Genomic DNA, 17,863 nt, shown 5'->3' with positions numbered 1-17,863 from the left:
TCCGAATCCAGACATCCTCTGTGCCCGCCTCTGAGGGCCACCTCGCTGCCTGTTCTTGGGTCTTCACGCAAGAGCGATGTTTCAGCTCATCCTCCTCCAAGAACCTGGGTCAGGAAAAATTGTAATAATCTATGTCTCAGGACTCAGAGAACCTTGCTATACCATCTTCACTGAAGGTATCAGCTTTAATAAAGATAAAAACACCTGAGCTTATTCAATAGCAAGGAAAAAAATAAATAAAACCTCCCAAAGCCTGCATAGCTCCTGTTCATTATGCGGCAGGGAGAGAGACAGGGATGGAAAAGGCATGAGGAGCAAGAGGCTCCTGGGGTGAGGGATGGAGGTGAGGGTGCAGGGTTCAGGCTTGTTTGGGGCATCCACATTTCCAAGTCCCTGGGCGCTGCAGATGTCTGTGACGGTTCCCTCCCTCTCTCTGGCAGTACCTTCTCATGGGGCCTCACCTTTGAACTCAGAAGCTCAAGGTCACTCCAGAGATATTTCTGTCAAACTTAATCATTTTGCAAATGAGGAAACTGAGGCCCAGACAAGGGGAAGTTCAGCAACTGCTCACTCTCCATGGACAAGGCCTGTGTGCAGGCTCTGTGATGGTCTTCAGGGAGAGGAGCTGCAGCCAAGTGGGAGGAGGACTCTGCCCTCTCCACGCTGGGGCCGTCTGCCTCCCACTGTCCGCTTCTGAGGGTCTGTAGCCAAGACTTCCTGCACACAATGACTTTGCTTTCAAACCTCTTCTTTCCTTACTGCTATGGCAGGGCTGGGAGCAGTTTTGCCTGCCAGGGGACATTCAGAAATGTCTGGAGACACCTGTCACAAGTGGGAGGGAAGTGCTGTGGCATCAGTGGGGTGGAGGCCAGGACGCTGCCCACGTCTTGTCATGCACAGGATAGCCCCCAGCAGCAAAGAGTTGTTAGCCCAAAATGTCAATAATGCCGGAGTCAGAAACTCTGCTTGTCTGACCTCATGTGTGATCATGCATGATGGTGGGCATTTGAGAGACCGGGGTTCAGTGTGACTCCAGTGAGAATATTGATGCCATTTTGGGGGTGGATTAAGTTCCTATTTTCCAACCTGGCCCAAGCATCCAAATTGTACATTCGGCTTGCTAAAAAGGAGATATTCCCAGGCCCCACTTCATTTATATTGAATCAGACCTGCAGGGGTGGCCCTGGGAATCTGTGTTGTAACTGGGCTTGAAGGCGAGTCTGACCCTGAGCCTGTTTAAGTAAATGATGGATTCAGTAGCAGCATTGGTTGTATACTTATTATTTGATTTTTCAAATAAATCTGGATGTTAACTGTAGGTCTGCCATTTGTCAACTGTGTGTGACCTTGGGCACTTCATTTATTCTTGGAGTCTGTGCTGTCTCACACTAAAGAGAGGGATGATCATCATCTTCAGCCCGGCTCAGCTTCTGGTTAGCAGTGGGTGTTTGTATCTGTCTGATGAACCTACTGTGTTTGGCAATGACGAGACGTAACAGCCAATTAGATTCCAGGTACCTTGTTAAAAGCCTTCACTGTGTCCTTCCTCCTTAGCTTCCTAGCAACCTTGTGGCCTCAGAGCTCAGAGCTGTGGTCCCTTGTAGGTGCAGGTACTCTTTGATAGACAGAATAAAGCACTCACCCCAGAGATGTCTGCATCCTTATGCCTGGAATCTGTGACGGTTACCCACATGACATAAGGGACTTAGCAGCAGCTGTGATGGAGTTAAGGATCTTGAGATGGGGGGATTATTCTGGGTTATCAGAATTCTGGTGTAATCACAGGGGTCTTTGTAAGAGGGAGACAGGGGATCAAAGGAAGTAGGGGATGTAGCAGTAGAAGTCAGTAATGGGAGAGGTTCAAGGAAGGGTCATAAACTGAAGAATGTTGCTGGCCTCCAGAAGGGGCACAAGAAAGGAAAGGGATTCTGCCCTGGAGCCTCTAGGAGGAGGCCCTGCTGACATCTTGGTTTTAGCTCCATTTCAGACTTCTGGTTTCCAGAACAGTAAGAAAATCAATTTGTGTTGTTTTAAAACTCTAAGTTGAGGTCATTCGTTATACCAACTATTGAAAACTAATACACTTCCCGTGGTCTCATATCTAGAGATTCTGAGCTCTGTGCCAAGCATTGCCATGTGGTAAATGGGGAGCCAATACTTGCTTTCTACCTGATTAGAGGAGACATACACAACACTGAAAGAAGCTGGGAGAATTCACAGTAAGAAGCAAACGAAAATAGATGAGAGAAAAGTTGAGAGTCAGAGGATCTTCTCCACTGGTGGCTGTGGCAAGGCTGCTGGCCCTGAAGTTGATGTCTCATAAATACACTCAGTGACCTGGAAACGGAGGCCTCTCTCTTGCCCAACGATTTGTTGCTCCTCTCAATGTCCATCGTGCTGTCTGGTCTCTCGTCCTCTCCTTTCCCACATGGGGAAGTCCTGTCACTGGTTGGCACATCCCAGGAGCAGCTTTGCCTAATGATAGAGGATGGCAGGTGAGGCCCCTCTTGATTCCCATCTCTGCCGGCCACACCCTGCGCTTCCTCCCCCGCGTTGAGGAGGGCGGGGTGCGCCTTGAGTGACATGCTTGTTAGAAGTATGAATTATTTAAGGATAGTGCGCGTCATTAACCTGCCCTTCATCAAGGGAGGCTTGGTGCTGCGCACGTGGCTATTTTACTTATGGGGATGAGGAAGGAGGTGGAGGGTGGGGCAGGAGGGATGGTGAGGGTGGGACAAAGAATCACATTGACTGCATCCTGGAGAGGGTTGGAAAGAGTCATCCTGAGAAAGGCAGATCAAAAAAAAAAAAAAAAAAAAAAAAAACCTGAGGGTAATTTGATAGAATATTTTTGGCTCCAAGATACTGTGAATTGGAAACGCAGGAGAAGTAGCACGTCACACATTCAGAGGCATCTGTGAGCATACATACCAATATGATCACTGTAATTATAATAATAATAAATGTTCTCTCCTGGTGTGACTTGTGGAGGTCACCCTGAGAGGAGAAAGTGAAGAGGAAGGGAGGTGGGAAGGGAAGCTATTAATAAGCCTTAGACACAACACTCAGGGTTCCCTTTCCTTCCCACCACTGATCCACTCATAGCAGCCCCCTGGACCCCACTCTGATGACCTTTGAGCCCACTGTTCAGGCACCATGACCCTGGAGCAAATGACCCATTATTTATTTCCAAATGACCTGTTTTGTTAAGAGAACAGGCCAGTTCTGGTTCCTGCCTCTGTTTGGATCTGGAGGGGTCTCTGATCCAAAAGCACGTTTTCCTTTTGTGAAGCACTGAAATTAGATCTCTGGGTGGGATGAGAGCTAAGGAATATGCTTCCTCTAGAATATGCTGAACTAGGGCTCTGAAACGAATCGCCTTTAAGAGGAGGCCAGGCGAGTGTTGTGCATCATGCAAGTTACCTGTGTCTTTTGTCAGTCATCAGACATTTGTTTAGTGTCTGCTGGATGCTCCTCATCTTACGGGGGATGTGGCAGTGTCAGATAAGATCTCTATTTAGGAGTTTACTGTCTTAGGGAAAAACGAACACCACACAGGTACTAGCTATAGGATGCTATTTTTACTATCACCAGCACTGCTAGGAACAATATTTTCAAATAGCAGAGAGTGACATCGTTATGAGTTCATTATAGTGCTTTACAGACTGATAATGGTAATAGATGGGAAGCACTGTAGATGTGTTTTGCATGGAAAATGGGTACCTCTGGAGATCAGAGATGGTGAAAAACTCTGCAGGCAGGTGCAGTAGTAATGCTGACATCTAACATCTGCAGAACGCTTGATGGCTCAGATCTCACCTTTGTATCTAATTTCATCTTTGCAATGGCCACTGTGAGTCATCTGCAGCCCAGAGAAGTTAAGTAGCTTGCTTGTGTCACACAGCTGGTAGGTGAAAGATCTGAGACTCGAATCCCTTGTGATGCTCAGGCCACGACTTGTCCCACCCCACGGCTGCTGCTTTCCCCACAGAATGTTACGTATCTGTCTGTGGTGCGTGTGTCGCAGTGCTTTATGTTTTCAGAGTTCTTTCACATCATTCATTTCCTTTGATCCTTACAGAGACAGAGTATAGAAGGTAGGTCAGGTTTATTCTGGGCATTCCAGAGGCAGTGGCCTCATGGGGGACGTGGACTTGAGCCACCCACTAGCTGATGTGGGAGGAGGGTGCATTGGTTCCTGGGGAGAAAACGCACAAAAATGAATGTGTGCACATGCACACACACACACACACACACACACACACACACACACACACTAAGAAACAGAGAAAAAATACACATATAATGATGGGAAGTTGCAACTGAAATGAACATTTAACTGTGTCACCTTTCCTTATTACTTGCCAAGTATCTTTTCCCATGTCCCAGGAAGGTGACAGCAAATGTCGAATGGGCTTCATCCAGGGCGCCCAGCTCCTGCTGTTCCTCAGGTCCAACTGGGCATTCACAGTTGTGCTGTTCCTTTGGTGTCAGGGCACATCTTCCTGTGCTTCTGCCCTGGGTCTCTCTCTGTTCTCCTGCAGGCCTTTGCCCCTGGGGCTCCTTCAAATGAAGAACTGAGATGGAATGAAGGTGGAGTTAGGGAGCTCGGCGACACCTTGCTGGTGTGGGGTGTGTGTGTGTGTGTGTGTGTGGAAGGGTGTGTGTGTTGGTATCCATGTGACCTACAAGCATATTCCCAAACATCCTTGGGCTGAATTTGCTCTCCACCCTCAGTAAGCTGGAGCAAGAGCCGCCATCTTGAGCATAGATCACTTGTATTACCAGTTCTGAGGCAGCTTTATTATTTTAAACCTCCCTTATGATATTCTGGGTGACTGACAGTCACTGTCATATTTCTGCCTGATACACATGAGCCTGGAGTTGTTGACTTGGCTTAGGGATATGTCATCTGAGCATCTAGCAGTGCTCACCCACGCTGAGCCTGCATTCATTTCAGCTGACACGCTGCCCTCAAAGGGAGGCAGGGAGCTTGGGAAGTTGGTGGAACAGACAGGGCTGTGTTGCTTCCTGAGGGCAGGCGTGCCTAAGCATCCTGTCACTGAAAACCGGAAGGAAGGATATAGTAGTGCTAGTGAGACTTTAAGTAATAAGAGACTGCGGGGACATCTAGTTCATTTTTCTCCCCGAAGCAGTCCCCATACCCTGCACCTGGTCCTCAGCCAGGTCTTGGATCCTGCAGAATGGGATCGCTCTGTTTGAAGGCAGCTCATCTGCTATGGGGTTAGAATGTTTCCCATTAGGTCAGTCACCATGTGGTGAGATGGAAGTGCACCAGGCTAAGCAACTGGCTTCTCCTGAATCTTTTACTGACAAACCATGAAACCTCGGGGAGCCACATAATCTCTTTGGGGTTTAGCTTCTCTCACGAAATGGGAGATTGGCTTCAAATAATGGTGCTCTGACAGGATGTGAGTTTCTGGAAGGTTCCTTAGGTATTGCAAAGAAAATTGAGGTAGGGGGGTCAAGTGTTGAGAAGGAATCCAGCCGTACTAAATGAGAATAGTTACGACTGTTTTAAAAGTTAGGCTTTGAGTTCAACGATTTTTGTAGGTAAAACAATTCACAAAATGGGAGGATTGGGTTATTCAAAATTCTTTCCAGCTCCAGTTATTTATGATCTTTGAAATCTGTGGCAATTACAACAATCTAGTTGGTAGAATAACACTGTAATTCAAATCAGTTTTACATATAATGATTATAATTCCTCTTGGAAGACAACCTTCTTAATGTCCTTGAACTTCCTAAAGCTTGTCGCTCCAGGTTGTGGATGTAGATATGACATCAGAGACCACCCTGCCAGAATGGTGAATGAAGAGAGGTGGGTTTTGGTGCCCTTTTCTGTTTCTTATTTTCCCTTCAGTGTTGCTTTGTTTTCTACTTCTTGTGCTTCTGTCATTTTCTATTCTTAATAGATCCTTGGGTCTGGCCATGTTCACAGTAGGAAAATGATCCGATAACCCTGCCCCGGCTAAAGTTTTAGTTGATAGTGATTTAGAGTTTTAGTACCTTCCAAAATATCTGGACTTCTAAAGCTTGAAAGATGAAACCAGAAATGAACCTCTAATGTTCTCAAAAAGTGAATCTCTAATGATGAAGTCCCAGGTCCTGAGATGGCTAGTGTCGTGGGGGGTGATGTGGGTAGAGACCCTGCTTCGGTATCTTTCATCTTTTTCTTCTCAGGACGGGTTTGCCTTAGAGGAGCATTTGCAATTTTGTTTTACAGAAGTTGTTCCAGAAGTAAATCCTCTGGAATACTAATCCTAAATGCTCTGAGATAAAAGGATTCTGTGGCTACATGCCTTTGGGAAAATGCTGGGTATTATGTTTTCCTCTTATGAATTCACAGTGCACCCTGATCTATTTTGGGTGCTGAGAAATCCATCAGGGAAGAGTCCTGTTTACCTTGTTTAATCCAGGGTTTCCCAGACTCTTTGACCACAGTCTCCTCTTTTCTTCGAAGTAATAACTGTTAAAATCCCCTGGAACCCATGTTCCCCAGAGCACAGTTGGGAGATTTCCAGGGCTGTGGTTCTCACCCAGGAGCAGTTTAGCGCCTCAACTGGGAACATTTTGCAAAGTCTTGAGACCTTTTTGGTTGCCACAGAGAGGCTGCCATTCACCCTGTACCCAGGACAACCATCCACACTACGAATTGCCAGGCCCCGAACGTTAACAGTGCAGAGATGGAGAGACCATTCTAGGGACAGGGAAGGACAGGATCTGTTTACGTGCAGCACAAGGCCCTACAAAATTGGTCACTCAAGCCAGGATTTTTATAATGAGAAATGTATTCTGGACAACGTGGAAGACGTTCACCCAGGTAAGATCTCCATCAGCACCACCATGACAAATCAGGGGCTCGCCCTCCTGCTCAGAGGCAGAGTTCAGCTGCCCTGGCTTCCACCCTGTGGGTTGATCTTGCTGCCCAGCATCTGGGATCGGGGCCCATGGGCATGTCACCTGGTTCCTGTGTTCTCTTTTCAGAATGAAGTGGGTTATCGCCATTTTAGGAGGAGTCTGTTTTCTGGCTTGCAGATTGAGCTTTATTTATTTCTTTAATCTTGCCCCAAGCCTCTTTTCTTTTTCTTGGACTGACAGGGCTTTGCTGCTCATTCTGTAGATGATGTTGGCTGCGTGGAAAAAAATGTGCTTGCTGTCAAGCACGAGAGCATTCCTGGGGTAGGGATTCTTAAAGTCTCAGTGATTTATCTGGCTCCATAAAGCAGAGCAATGATGCTTGTGAGTCAGCAGAACTCACACCGGCCGTCTCCCCCTTTCAATCCCGCTCCGTTTCAGGGAGGGCAGTAGGGACCGTTCCAGTCCTCAGATGTTCCGATTCTCCAAGTCACTGAACATGAAGTTCTTTGGGGCCATGGATCCCATTGAGAATCCACTGAAACGAATGGAACGTCTTGCAGAAGAAATGTATGCTGATGGACGTGTGCCTGGGAGGTTGCACGTGATCTTAGGTGGTGCATGTCCCTGGAGTGTGCAGGAACTCGGGACTTGACATGATGGATTTGCAAGACACTTCTCGAGGGCCGAGATTGTTTTGGTGGCTCTTCAGTGAGCATTCACATTGGGATGCACAAGGGAAGGAGCCTCCTCAGCCTCTGACCTCAGAGCACTGCTCTTCTTGGCAATGAATGTGTACCTCCTTGTGAATGAATTAGTATGCCTTTGGGTTTTAGTGCATTTATTCATTCACTCAGCATATATTTATGTGTTTTCCATGTGTCAAGTTCTGTTTTAACCAGCGGGGAGTCAAAGGTGATAAAAAAAACCAGTCTTTGTTTATTTTAGTGATAAAGGGTATAGGTATTGAAAGACGCACACACACACACACACAAGAATGAAAGGGAAGAGAGAAGGAAGTTGAGTTCTAAAGACAGAGACTGAGAGGTGTGCTTCAGGTTCAGGCACAGATCATGAACTGGGTCAGAGCAAGCCATTCAGGCCCAGGGTCTTGTTTCTGTGAGCACTGGATCTTCCAGTTTGTAACCCACCTGTTGGGATTGAAGAAGTGTGCAAGATCAGGCAGGATCTGCCTTGGTGCTTGGCACTGTGTCATGACCTCGAACTCGGCTTGTGAGTACATTTTAGGAAACCATTTAGAACCTGCCACTGTCCCAAAGCAGCAGTGCTCACTCCCACTTTTCAGTGTCCTCTGCAAAGCATCACAGAAATCCATCCTGCTTCAGCAACATCAGATGGTTAGGCTGAACTAATAGCTAAGTCCAAAGCACTCAGCAGCACAGACAGACCAGCACCATGGTGGGCCACTTGAATGACTTCTCATGTTTATTTTATGCAACAAACAGGACACAGGTTGGGATTTTGGGACTGACTCCTCAGTCGTCTGCATGTTTTTACTGAAGGAGGAGGATGTGAGGTGGCTGGGCTGGGCTGGGAGTGCAGTCACACCCGTGTCTCATCAATGACACTGGGAGGGGACACAGCTGATTTTTCTGATCTTAGTGTCCTTATTGATGGAGGTCCCTGATGCTGGAGTCTCTGTAGAGGGTAGTAGTAGTAATTTTGCCAAATGATGGACTTGTTTGCAAGGGATCATGTAATACTACGGATACCTTTGTTTGGTCTGCACTGTTTGGGTTGCATGAGGAATCCTAAAGAGTCCAACAAAATGACTAGTTTTCTTCTCTCTGGCTAGGACACATGCTTTCTAGGAAACCTGGAAGAAGATGAGCTGGTCTGTTAGTTTGCACTGGTGAGAACTTTGAAGTAACCTCCGGGTCCAGCCCAGCGATCTGATGCTCTTCATAGAGCAGGGTGGGCAGGTGGGATTTCTTTTTCCAGAAACAATTTATGTCTGCACAAGGTGGTGATAGTCTCCCCTGAAGAGGGACAGTGAAGTCCACAGCAGGTGGAATCAAAAGGAGAAATCACTTTCCTATAATTGGTACCTTTTCATTTTCCTTTTTAAAAAAATGCCCACCCCACGATCCCAGCTCTGAATCTCCAGAGAACTGTGGCGGAGGGAAAAAGACCACGCCGAAATTACAGTTGTAAGCAGGTAATGAGAACCAGCTACGAGCAGGCAGCACTTTGCCCGTGAAAACGGGGGTTACGATTACAGATTCATATGGCTCAATTTTCTGTTTTCAATATAGCCTGTCGACATCTCAAACTGAGAAGCCCATTGCTGTGTCCTGGGCAGCTTCCTCCAGCTCCTGTGTCAAGAGAGATTTATTATTCTTATAGACTCTGCTCATAGCAACTCCTTCCAGATGGGCCTAGGGAGGGAGGCTTTTACTTTATTTCATTTTGCTAAGAACCACAGCTCTGTGGAGACATTTGTTCTGTCTCCCAGGGTAGGTTCCAGGGTCTAGGTGAGGAAGGTAGAGAAATTGAAATAGGCAGTGGCTGAGTTGAAAGAAAACTAAAACATAGCCAAAAGGCCATTTATTGTCACATTGTGGGAATGGCAGACTGGAGCAATAGCCATAATGTCTGTCAGTTAGAAGCTGACTAAATCACTTATGAACCATCTATAAAATGGAATACTATGCAGCTGTTAAAAGGAATGATTTATTCCTACTGATAAGGACTTATCTCCATTGTATAATGTAAAGATGAGGAAGGAAACACATGGTCCATAGTATGCCTTTATTTGCATAAAAATAAAAATGTTGTGTAAATATGTACCTTGCATCTACAGGGCTGGTGATCTGTAGGAGGGTGCATGAGACACTTGTAATGGTATTAGCTGCTAGGGAGGCTCTTGACTGAGGGACAGAGAAGGTAGGATAGCTCTTTGTAGAAAACCCTTTTGTGCTTATTGGTTTGTGTTTTTCTTTTATCTTTCTTTTTTTTTTTTTTCCATGTGCTTATATTACTTTCTCAAAATTCACTTAAGGTTAAAAAATGAGCTTCAAAGGGAACGATGCCTGGCAAGGTTCGCTTTTGGATGGATGAGCAAATTGTGGTTTGACTGTGACACTGACGCTACCCAGAAATGAGAGGTTGACTCTGGGATCTCCATTAAGGTGTGGGATTTATCACTGCTAATGATAAGTACGAACTAGGACCTGTCAGGTGAGGGACGGTTTTACCTTCATTGACAGGGATGGATTGAGTGCATTATGGTCCACGTAAGTTGCGTTTGTACCATGCCGACTCCTTCTGGGCCATGTGTTAGCACGTAGAACCTCCCTCCTAATGACAGCATGTCTCCCACCACCAGGGCTCCAGCCTCCTCAGCTGATGTCTTACGATACTTCAGCAGGGCAGCGTGGACAGTCTGGTTTTGGGGGCAATCGGCATTTCTTTACTGGGAATCAGGAGTCACAGAGGTAATGTGTGTGTGCGCCTCCAAGTAGGAGACAGAACGAGCGAGGAGGCCTTTGACCTCCAGTGTGGTCTGCCCTTCCTGAAAATAGTTGATTTCAGCTTAGGAAACACCTGGGGTTCAGACCTTGGTCAAGGTCCAGGCTTCTGCAATGCCTTTCCAGGAACTTTCTCTGCCTTCTTTCCTGATGCTCAGTCCTGTGTCTGATAGGTGCCTGTCAGGTCAGATGCCATCATCCTGGGCGTTGGGACTGGGGGCCCATGGGGAGCACTGGCCAGTCAGCCAGGAGGCCACCCCAGCTCTTTGCATCTCTGGGAATTCTGCCTCAAGGTGCTTAGAAGGCATCTTATCTCCTCTCTTGGATTTCTGGAGAGCTGAGATGTCTTCCTCTCCTTTCTCAGGGCAGAGGTCAGCACATCTTGCTCTGGGTTTGTCTTTGAAAACTCAGGTCAGATAGATTACTATTGGGGTACAGCATTGCCACCATGAGGCTCTCTTCCCAGGGTATATTTCTCTGACAGGAAGTATAAAAACTAGAATTACTGAGAACATTAGGTAAATGAATGGAACCATTCTTAGCACAATGTCTGTTCAGAGTATTGAACTTGATACACATTCAGAAAAAAATTGTTGCCTTTTGAAATCCTAGCTGTGTGTGCAGGTGAGCACAGTCTGTCCCCTTCCTGCTCCCTGCCACCACCCCCTTAATAAAATACGGGCTGTGTGTCTCCTGGGACACTGTTCTCCCTGCCCAGCTTTCTTTGGCCAGCAGGGATGTTGACTGTCCTGGTGCTCGACTTGGTTGGATAATTCAGTAGGTTTCCCCTCATCTTGTCTCTTCTTAATGATATGGAATGACTCAGGCGATTCTGTGTCAACATGTCCATAATTTCCCAGTAGCTCATGGATACGGGGAGGAGGGTTCTTTCCCAGAACAGGAGAGTGAGAGCACATCCAGTTTCCATATAACATTGCTTCCTCCCCTGAGGACACCAGGGTGCAAACTTCAGCTGAAAGCACCACAGTGCAGCAGACAGCGAATCCTACAAACGACTGAAAACACCATGCAGGGTGCATAAATCCAAGTATTTAGCCACAAGCCCTTAACGGAGGACACACATAAAGAAAGGAAGGACATTATCAATCCATTGCCTGGTGGGAGTTTTCAGAAGGTGAGGAAGAGGAAGATGAGGGGGAGCAAAATATAAACTGCAGTGAAAAGATAGAGACAAGGAAGAAGAAAGGTAGACATCTTCTCTCAGAAGGTGGAAGAGGAAAATCTCCAGTCCTGAGCTGGAATTTCCATGTGAACTGATTGCCATTGGAAACTCCTATCTGTGGTCACACAGATCTCATCTAACAGCTCAAATGCCTCCTTCTCCCTGGAGCCTGCCCCACGCCTCAGATGAAAACAAAGCTCCCCTCTAAGACTCGCTCTGTTACATAGCTTGTCTTTCTCTTAGTGCTGACTTTCTACCCTAATAGGATTATTTGTGTCTATGCCTCCCAAGTGCCTAAGCTCCCCAAAGGCAGAGATTATACCTGGTGATTGACAGTTCAGCAACTGTCTTACTATTTCGAATGTGCCAAGCTCAGTGCTCTCCAGGTATTCTGAGATGAGCAGAACATGGTCTCTGTGCTAATGGCATTTACCTGTAGTAGAATCAAGTACTGTTCTTTGCACAGTGCACGAGCACTCTCAACTGCATGAATCTGGCTAACCCTCTCCTCCCCGTTTTAAGTAAAGAAATTGAGGTCCATGGCTACTTGACCTTCATAAGATGACATTCTTAGCTTGGATCAGGACTGAAACTTAACTCCTTTCTTGCTCTATTTTATAGTCCACAAACAGCATCATTCCCTGATCAGTGTCGCAGTTGATGAAGGAGTAAGACTGGGAGAACCTGGCAGCACAGTTGGGAATGCAACTTCTAGAGGATACTGAGAGCTAAAGAGAGAGCATGCAGGAGCTGTTCAAAGCAAGGCCAGTTGAGTTGTACACTTGTCTGAAAAAGACTAGAAAAAGGTTTCCTGAGCTAGGGAGGAAGCTCACAGTGCAGTAGAAGAGGCTCGGCCTTCCCTGATGACTGATGAAGTCAATAGCATAGAGAACTTCCTCTTTAACTAGTTGTGGGCCCCTGGAAGCAATATGGACTCAAAGTTCTCTAAACATACACATATTGTGCAAACTTCGCTTTAGTCAGTCCCTAGTCTAGCTTGGAAAACAGTCTTTTCCTGGTTGTCCTGCAGGGGGAGTTGGAGCTGAAAGGTAACTTAGGAAGCCATCTGGTCCCTCCCCCTACCTGTATGTAGGTAAGCCATCAGTTCCACTTGACAGATGGCTTTGAGAGGCCTGGTGGGGTTGGAAGGTCTAAAACCACCCATGAGGCTCTGCAGTTGCTGGTAACTCAGTGGTGATTGATTAGTGGAGCTGTTTATGAAGATTCTAAGAGATGGGCAGAATCAGGCCCTTGTTTGAGGTGAAACCCAGGTTCCTTAGCTACTGGCTGTGAGGCTGCCCTTCAGCTCTCAGTTTGGAGCATGGGAGTGCTAAAGTCTAAGCTTTCCCACTCTGGCTGTCGTGCGTGGGTGACATAGGAAGGCCAAGGGAAGAGTGGGTGTTCATGCTTCTCTGAGGGGGTCTAGAGTTGGAGCAGTCACAGGCACCCAGAATCCTGAGACCGAGGCGACCCCTCAGCTCTTCTCCCTTCGTTTATAAGCAAATTAGGTCTTCTGATGGCACAGTTGTATCATTTGGTGTTCCTGCGACTTTGGGAAAATGGGACCAATTATGAATTAGCAGTCTTTAGATGTGGTTAGAACAGATATTAACATTTCCCATAATTCTTCCCTATTAAAGTCAGTGACTAAAGTCTTTTGATAAGAGCAGGGTTGTTGTATGTTAAAAAGGAGGGGGACAGATTGGAGGCAGGAGAATGGCGGGGACCCTGGATCAGTGTCTACATTCTTTGCTAAGAGAAAATCCTGTTTTGGAGTTGGTTCTGGCCTGGATTAAAAAACTCATGGTTTAGGAAAGGCAGAGTTATCTGAAAAACTCCAGACACTATGTAGGCCTCCGGTCAGAGGTGTCTGGGTAGTGGGGTGGTGGGGAGGAGCTGGAGGACTTGTGGTCGGGCACTGCCTGCTTATCCAGTACGGCTCAGGTGCTGCTTGGTCCTGTCCCCTCTAGCACATGGCTGGCTCCTCTGCTAGGCTGCTTTCCATTCTGCTTTGCTTCACTAGTTAAGCATGTTAACGACTTGATAAGACCATTTGGTCCTTCACAGCAGTGAGTGTTTTATTCCCTGGATGGCTCAGGGTACTTGCACTGTTCCTGGATATTGGAAGAAAGGCAATGAGCATTTATCCTTATGGTCTTTAGAGCATTTCCTGCTTTGAGAAGCATACTTTTAAGTATTCTTGGTATCAAGGTGGTTAAAGTTTTTCTTTGTATCATTATTGTCTTCAAAAGCAGCCTCCTTCATGAAATGCCAGATGACTCTGATTTACCTGGACTTACTTTCTCTAAATTTCCACGTCTTTATGGGCCGTGTGCTGTTCTTCTATTCCAAGTACCTATGTGGACTCCTTGGGTCTTCTATAATGACTGTGTCCTTATTGAGACTGAGTGGTTTTGGGGTCATTGGTTTTCTAATTTTATCCCTTGATAAAGAGTTTTATTGTATCAATACCATGCTTGGGCAAAGGAGGAGAGGATCCTTGGAACTCGACTCAGACAAGATGCATATATTTGTGTATTTTTCCTCATTTTAATAATCACAACAAAGCTGAGATTATTGCCATTAGCTCTGATTTCAAGAAAAAGAAATTCTTGCCTCTCTAAAAATGAGTTATTTTGAATGTAAGATAGTGCAACCCTATTTCACATGGGTGAATTTTTTTTACACAGAGTGGCTAGATAGGAATTTGAACTCTGTGTACAATAATCATGGACTCTACAATTAGGGTAATTAAAATAATGAGCCTGTACTCTTGTTCTTGCCCAAGGTCACATGGCCAGTAATCTGTGAACCTATAATTCAACCTCAGGTCTGTCTGATCCAAATGCTTTCAGTCCTTTCTGATTGAAAGGAAATAATCATGGAGGGGGGGATACATGTAGGAATTTGTATTCTGCATCACAAATGACCTTTGAAAGCTTGTTGGGGAGCTAACTGTTAGATTTGACCTGTCTTAATAGGATGGCATTGTTAGGAAGTTGGGGAATAGGAAGGAGGCTGTGAGGAGGAAGAAGGACTGGTTCAGGTCCATGTATTATAATATTCCAGGTTATAGACGGTGGAAATGTGTCTGAAGTTGTGGGAAGACAAAAGACGGGACAACAAATTGTCATTGCAAAGAAAGAATCATTAGGATTTAACAGCAATAGAATGATTTTGGGTGACAATGAGGTCAATAAGACTTTCAGGATTTTGGTATGGATTCTGGGCAGTTACACTATGAAGCAAATACAGGAATACAGACAGAGGAACAATGATCTTATTTATTAAGGTAAGAAGGGAGGAGAATGAGCATGATTTTGACATGTTACTGAAGTATTCCTGTAGCTCTAGAGGTTGGTGTTTTCTAAGAGACAGTTGGTTTTATAGAACTGAAGATCAGGGAGGAGATCTGAATTGGAGACAGAGGTTTGGGATCCATTGACTTTCAAGCTTTATAAAGCTGTCTGAGTGGATTACATTTGGAGGGTTGAAGATGGAACTTTGTTAATGACCAAAATTTAAGGAGCAGAGTGAGGTAGTAAGTGATGGCAAATCCTAAGAAATGTCAGCAGATCATTAGGAGTATATTGTCTGGGTTTTTTTTTTTTCTTCTCAATTTCCAGGGCAGAGAGAAGGCACATCTAACTGCCTTTCCTTGTGAGCTCCTTCCAAAGTTTTCTAAGTTCACTAGCATGGGACCATTTATCCCTGAAGGTCTGGAGCAGTCATGACTCCAAATACTTTCACTCTGTTGTCAGATTTTATGCCCATATTTTTGACAGACTTTGTGTCTAAGTTTTTGGTTTGGAAAATCTAGTATGTGTGTCAATCCTTGGCTTTAGGAAGTAAAGCCCAAGGCATTGCCTAGGGACCTATTTTCCTTCAAGTGTTGGTGCTTGGGACATTTCCTATCATGAAGCCATAATGATGAAGAGCCAAGTGACTTTGTGGATGGGAAACCATGATTGATAGAGAGTGTAGGTGCTCAAAGAAGATGCCTGTAGCATGGCATGGAGAGTCTGTCAGGAACCCAGAGGAGGAGGAGGAATAGCTACAGGAACCAGGGAAATGGACCAAAGAGTGGACAAATAGAGACTCAGAGATATTGACTGTTATCTAGCACGGTTGAAGAAGAGGACATATGGACAATTACTTCAATAAACAACATACAAGTACACAGTTACTTGCCAGTTTTGCCTCCAGGATGAGGAGACTTTTGTGGCAAGAAGTAGACACAGGAGGGGTACATCAGAGATGAGCCCCTTGGAAAACACACAACCACTCAGGACTTCACAGCCAGGTATACTTAGGGCTTGGGGAGGATGAACAGCCTGCCTTTCTCTGCCCTGAGGAAAACCCAAGATGAACTCAATGAGGAAGCAGAGTGAGACCCACTATAATAGTCTCTTTAGAACAGTCTTCTTAGGAGTATTAGACCCAGTTTCCCTTTTTTATAAAAAAAAAAAATGAAATATTTACTTTAAAATACTGAAATGACATTCAGAGGTAATCTAACCTGCCTACACACATAATTAAATCAACATAATGCCCTAACTGTAATACAAAGAAGGAATAAAAGGAATGTAATTTATAACAAAATAGTATGCATTTCAATAAATGCTCAGGTATGACTGCAATTGAAGGTATAATGAAGTCGTCAGATGCTTGCTCCTATACATAGAATCGCTATGAATAAGACAGCCATAAAGGCAGACTATCAGGTGTGTGGTATTGGAAATTCATATGCTGTGAATGGCACTGCAATTTATTGTGTGATTTCTTAAAATGGTGAATAACTTTTTGTAAAGTTCTTTATAAAACAAAAAGACAATCTTCCCTCTTGGTCTACATGGTCATTGCATTCTTAGAAAATTCAGAATCTCCTCAGATCATCACAAATTATTTTATGCCTCTATGTAAAATGAAAGAGGTTCTAAGCACAGTTTATGAAGGTTCTTTCCTACCGGCGTGTCTGGTAGGATAGCTTCAAACCATGTCGGGTATCAGACAGTTTTTCATGGTATAGCATAGTATGGAATTATTAGCATTCCTGCTTTTATACACTAAATTCAGTATTGCCCCACCCCATCACATTTTCTCAAAAATTTTCCCCAAGGGACTGAAACTTTCCCACTGATAACCTTTGTTTCACAGATGATGGTGCCAGAAAAAAGAGATGCTAAGAACTGCCAGTTACTCTTTAGGGTCTGTTCTTGGTTCCTCTGGGGAACTGTCCCTGGTGCTGGTTATACTTCGGTACAACCTAATTTTATTCCTACTGATTTGACCAGTGCAGATCCCTGTGCCACCATGATGCTTCTTTGGTCTCTGATCCACACTCTAGTTTTAACCTTCTCCACTCTCTGAGTTGTGTGCCCAGGAGCCAGATCACCATGTCCTGCTGTGAACCGAGAACCTTCCTGAGCAGCCCTGTGCCTTTGGCTTCAACTCTTTGAAGGGGTGGAATGGTTTCCTGTGTGAGTCTTCGTGGAGGGATCTTGTGAGTCCTCTAGCTTTCATCTTGGTGGAGAGCAGTGGTTTTCTTACATTTGGGTTTCATAGGGGCAGGGAATTCCATGATTTTTTTCTTTATTTATGGAAAGACTGTCAATGCTCTATACATCCTCTGTAACCAAAACTCCTCATGGTATTTCCCCAAGTGTAAGAACTGTAAGAGTTCATAGAGGTGGCAATAAAATAACAATGGCTCATTTGCTGATTGAATTTTTTTTCATCCCTTTAGGATATCAAGGAGAAACCTCCCTTTGGAGCCTGTGTGTCTTTGACACCTTTCTAATACTTGACGATTTTCTGTTTTCAGAGAAAGAACAGGGCCTCAGGCTCCCAGTTCCCAGCAGGGAGCATAGTATAGTATTGATTGTACTTTAATAGCCTTGTTTTCCCTGCTTTGCAATTATTTTTATGATTACTCTGCACTTATGGCGGGTGATACCATTTTCCATTTTGGTAGTACTATCTAGTTTGCTTTCCAGATCAACTAATTTTAGTAAAAAGATGAGACGGTTAAAAGAAATGCACCAAATCTAGTATAGGAGTTAGAGGAACATAGATCCCATTGTGGACATTTAAACTTCAACTTCTAAGTTAAGTTTGGGTTGTGTTGCCATTTTGAATGTGTCATTCAAGGGGCAAGTGCCTGGTGTAAAACAGCGCATGGGGCAGGGGCGGGCCACATAGTCACAGTATTGGCTGGTTGTCAGTTCATTAAATTATTGGTTTCTTGCACAGACCCACTCCAGACTATTTACTATTCTTGTTGCCTCTGTCCCTGGATGGGAAGGAGCAT

General features: G+C 45.1%; 1 protein-coding gene across 2 annotated transcripts in view; it reads left to right on the top strand.

The window, feature by feature from the left end:
- SORCS3 (sortilin related VPS10 domain containing receptor 3) overlaps positions 1-17,863 on the top strand; it is a 582,251-nt gene that overhangs the window by 116,797 nt on the left and 447,591 nt on the right. Inside the window, exon 1 of one of the 2 annotated variants that reach the window (XM_079135988.1) lies at positions 6,722-6,844. The exons of the other annotated variant lie outside the window; for it this stretch is intronic. Coding sequence (XP_078992114.1) covers positions 6,803-6,844 — 42 coding nt within the window. The 5' untranslated portion in view covers positions 6,722-6,802. Of the gene's footprint in view, positions 1-6,721; positions 6,845-17,863 lie in introns of those variants that run through there. 2 annotated transcript variants of the gene reach the window in all.

This window comes from Sciurus vulgaris, assembly GCF_902686455.1.
Source record: "Sciurus vulgaris genome assembly, chromosome: 4".
Taxonomy (NCBI): Eukaryota; Metazoa; Chordata; class Mammalia; order Rodentia; family Sciuridae; genus Sciurus; species Sciurus vulgaris.
The sequence above is the reverse complement of the archived record's forward strand: the minus strand, read 5'-3'. Positions and strand labels throughout refer to the sequence as shown.